Source organism: Mus pahari, chromosome 3 (assembly GCF_900095145.1).
Source record: "Mus pahari chromosome 3, PAHARI_EIJ_v1.1, whole genome shotgun sequence".
Classification (NCBI taxonomy): domain Eukaryota; kingdom Metazoa; phylum Chordata; class Mammalia; order Rodentia; family Muridae; genus Mus; species Mus pahari.
This window is the reverse complement of record NC_034592.1, coordinates 7185051-7188757: the sequence shown is the minus strand read 5'-3', so window position 1 is coordinate 7188757 and position 3707 is coordinate 7185051. Positions and strand designations below refer to the sequence as shown.

The 3707-nt window shown below is 53.8% G+C and overlaps 1 protein-coding gene across 1 annotated transcript; it reads right to left on the bottom strand.

The window, feature by feature from the left end:
• Nucleotides 1-476: 476 nt before the first annotated feature.
• On the bottom strand, nucleotides 477-3064 carry Otud1 (OTU deubiquitinase 1). The gene has a single exon (XM_021194676.2). It carries the CDS (start codon nucleotides 2995-2997, stop codon nucleotides 1639-1641), a length of 1359 nt encoding a protein of 452 aa, XP_021050335.1. The 5' UTR covers nucleotides 2998-3064; the 3' UTR covers nucleotides 477-1638.
• Between the last annotated feature and the right edge of the window lie 643 nt (nucleotides 3065-3707).

The following is a 3707-nucleotide window of genomic DNA, read 5'->3' as shown; positions in this document are numbered from 1 at the left end:
TGATTTCTGAAGGGGGCACATATATAACATAAAATGCATTTTAGAACTAAATCTGGTTAGCATTTTTTAAAGTAGATTCTCATTGCCATGACAACCAGATTAGGTAAATTCTGGACACCAGTTTGGCAACCCTTTAATACAGAAAAGTCTACGCCAAAAGAGTGGGTCACAAAGTATAACATTTAATTAAACTTGGACTGTCGAATTACACGTCCTCGTTCATTAGCCAATAGGCACAGATAAAATTTGATAGAATTATAATTAGAAATAATAAGAGCAATTTCTTGAGATATTTCATCTTTAAATTATATTTCATTGAGTCTTACCCTTTAATATGACTAGACTTCCCATTCATGTGGGAATCTGGCAAACCTCTCAGGATTCTGGGACATATTTACAATTGAAAAGGAATGTGTACATTTTTTAAAAAGTTCTTAAGAGATCTGGCTACTTAAAAACCACTCTACCCAGAAAGATGTAAAAGTATACATTTTATTCATTCATTCCATCAGCTGAGAACTGCTACATTGTACAAATAATTATTGTACAAAAAAATCACAAAATGTTACAAAATAAAAAAGTACAAACTGCATTACCTAATAAATACACTAGAAGTAGTTAAAGTGGCAACATAGATCTTTTTTTTGGGGGAGGGGGGGGTGGAAACACTGTTTGACCCAGCAAACCATACAAGTGGCTTACATTTTTACATGATACAAAGTGAAGTCTATTTTGCCTTTTGGGAGAATTTAAAAGGAGGGAATATTAAGACAAAAGCGTCCTGCGAAAACAGCAGCTGAAACCAAGAAGCTGTATAATGCAGGAGGCTGAATTCACACAATTTCATAAATGCTTTTCCTAAGTTGATGAATAAAACGAACACAATCGAGAATACCAGACAATCTATTCTATAAACATTAGAGTACAGAATTATCATTCTGCTGTCAGCAAATAGCAGACTTCAAGTAAGGCCCGGTACTGTTCTTTAAAAAAAACAAAACAAAACATCGTCCCAAAGTTATCCCTTCCTTAACTGTCTTCAAAGTGGACCATTTCTTAAAAAAATAACATCCTCTCCCCCACCCAAAAAAATTCGGTTTGTTTCATCAAAATGGAATGAGCTAATCATCTGGCAACATAATGTGTCAATATCCATTTGAAATAATTAAGAATTGTGAAATCAACAATAAACTAACTACTAAATCACAAACTGAAATAAACTTCATAGACAGCACTTCTCTGGATTCTGCTTAAAAGCCGTTTCTCGAAATTGGAACAAGGCATAGATGAAAGTACACCCATTTTTAAAAATGTGCAAAAATACATTTTTATAGAAAATAGACTACCAGGAATGAACAAATTCATACCGTGAGACATCAGCTTGCAAATTAAGTAGCGCTCACTTTATACAGCAAATTATAAATAGCAGTAGGCTCACCCAAAGCTATCAGGAAACATCATTCAGGTGCCCAGCAACCTGCGGCTGAGAGGACATTCAAAAACTGATTAAGGCATTACACCTAAAGTCAGTCTACTAGGAAATTGAAAAGTGCCATTACCCTAATTAGAGTTCGTGTGGTTCTCCCAACACAACTGACATTACGCCATCTCCCCCAACTTGTCAGGTCCTCAGACTTTTCAAGAGCATGCATTTTGTTCAATATACATTTTGGACAGGGATATGGCCATGGACTTGGCAAGTTCTTCATCGCGTTTTTTCTGTATTTGGGTTTGCTTGCACCAATTGTCATACTCTGGGTTAGGATAGGAGTGGTCAAAAACAGCATCGTAGTGTCCATTGCTGAGCCAACTGAGCCAAATGCTGGGCCTTAGAGAATCCTCTGGGCCCAGATAGTGGATCATGGTAGACACGGTGGGGCTCTCCAGCCTCCCTCCAGTAGTTAAGTGTATATTCACATTCAGCATCTGCCCCATGGCCAGCAATTCGGGGTAGCCCGCCCACGCCCCATCTTGGGCAGCAGCGATAATAAACTCCCCCACGTCGCCCTCAATGAGTGGGCTGAAGTGGTCCAGGTGGTCCGCGATGTAGTGCACGGTCTGCTCCCTCAGCTCCCGGTGCAGGCTCTGGTCCCCGTACACAGTCTTGCTGACAGCTCGGTAGAGGCAGTTGCCGTCCGGGATGATGTGGAATCGGTACTTGTTTCTCTGTCTCAGGTACTTGTCCTGCCTCTCCACCTCGGCCAGGTACAGGGCCAGCTTCTCGTCCCTGGCATCCGCCCGGGGCGTGCCTACGGCTTCGCCTTCGCCGTTCTGGGCCGGCTCGCCGCTGCTCCGTGCGGGTGCCGGAACCGGGTGAGCCTCGGCTTCGGGGTCTTGCCGTCGGGGCGCGTCAGACCCGGAGGCGTCGCTGCGACCGCTCGCCCGGTCCCAACCTCGGGAGCTGCGCTCCGCCCGGCGCTCTTCACCCCACGGGCCGGGGCCGGCGCCGGACTCCGGGCCGATCGGGGCCGGGGCAGGGGCCCGGTGCTGGGAGGCCGCCAGGGCCTGGCGGTGCTCGCTCAGTCGGAAGTTCCTGTCGGGAGCGTCGCGGGCGGCGTTCGGGGCCGCGGGCTCGTCCGGCCGGAGCAGCTCTTCCAACAGCCAGGCAGAGGAGCCGCGACGCGGCGGCGAGGGGGCTGAGGGCGGCGGCAGCAGGAGGCGCTCGGCGCCCAGGGCCCGCACGGCGATGTGCGCCGTGGACGTGAAGTGCGGCGGCAGCGGCGGCTTGCTGCACGCGCCGGGCGGGGCGGCGGCGGACCCGGACCGCTCGAAGCAGGCAGAGAAGGCGGGCATGGTGGCGGCGGCGGCGGCTTCGCGCGGTTCGGTGGCCGCGGCGGGTGGGCGCTCTCCGGTATCCGGCTCCGGGGCGGCGGCGGCGGGGCTGGCTGACTGCAAGGAGACCTTGAAGGCGGCGGCGGCGGTGGCGGGCGGGGCGGCGGCCGTGGGGCCCGGCGTGCCCGCAGGGTAATGGGTGCACACGCTGCTGTAGAGCTGCATGGCCGCGGCCGCCCGCGGCCCCTTATAGCCGCGAGCCCGGCTCGGAGACACACCCTCGGGCGCAGTGCCCCGGAGCCCGAGAATAGCGCTGAGCTCAGCGCCGCGGGCCGCCGCGTCAGGAGCCGCGAATAGCGCCCGGGCCGCGACCCAATTCGTGCTGCGCCACAGCGCGCGGGCGGTCCGAGGGCACCGGAGGGCGCGCGCTCGGCCCGGGACTCGGGCGTAGGACGCTGGCGCAGCCGTGCCCCGCGCCGGCCGCTGGGGACGGTTGGAGGAGCTGCCCGCTCAGACGAGCGCCGCCCGGCCGCAAGCAGGAGTGCAGCGCGCCGATGGTAGGAGGCGGGGCCGCGCTTGTTTACCTCAGGCCGCGCGGCCGCGTCACGTGGTCCCACAGGAATGCGCGCCCCATTCAAGCGGGGCGGCCCCGCCCCCAGCGGCGACCTCATGGGCGTGGCCGGGGAGGGCGAGGCGGGGGCTGGGCTACGGACATGCGCATTGATTGCGCTCCCAGCCTGACTACGGTTGCTGGCTGCCTGGTACCTGGGAAGCAGATCTGGGGGCTCTGCGGCTGTCCTGCTTTGTGACGCTGTGGCGGGACCAGCGTTGCTGGGGCAAACAAATAGTTTGGAATCACGTGTTTCTAAAAAACTTCCGGACTAGGGACTGACCTCTACCTTCAGGGCCAATGGCATTCAGCAACTTCTTGAGTC

Excerpts from the sequence above, each read along its gene's own strand:
- Otud1 (XM_021194676.2), bottom strand. The coding sequence starts at position 2,997 with ATGCAGCTCTACAGCAGCGTGTGCACCCATTACCCTGCGGGCACGCCG.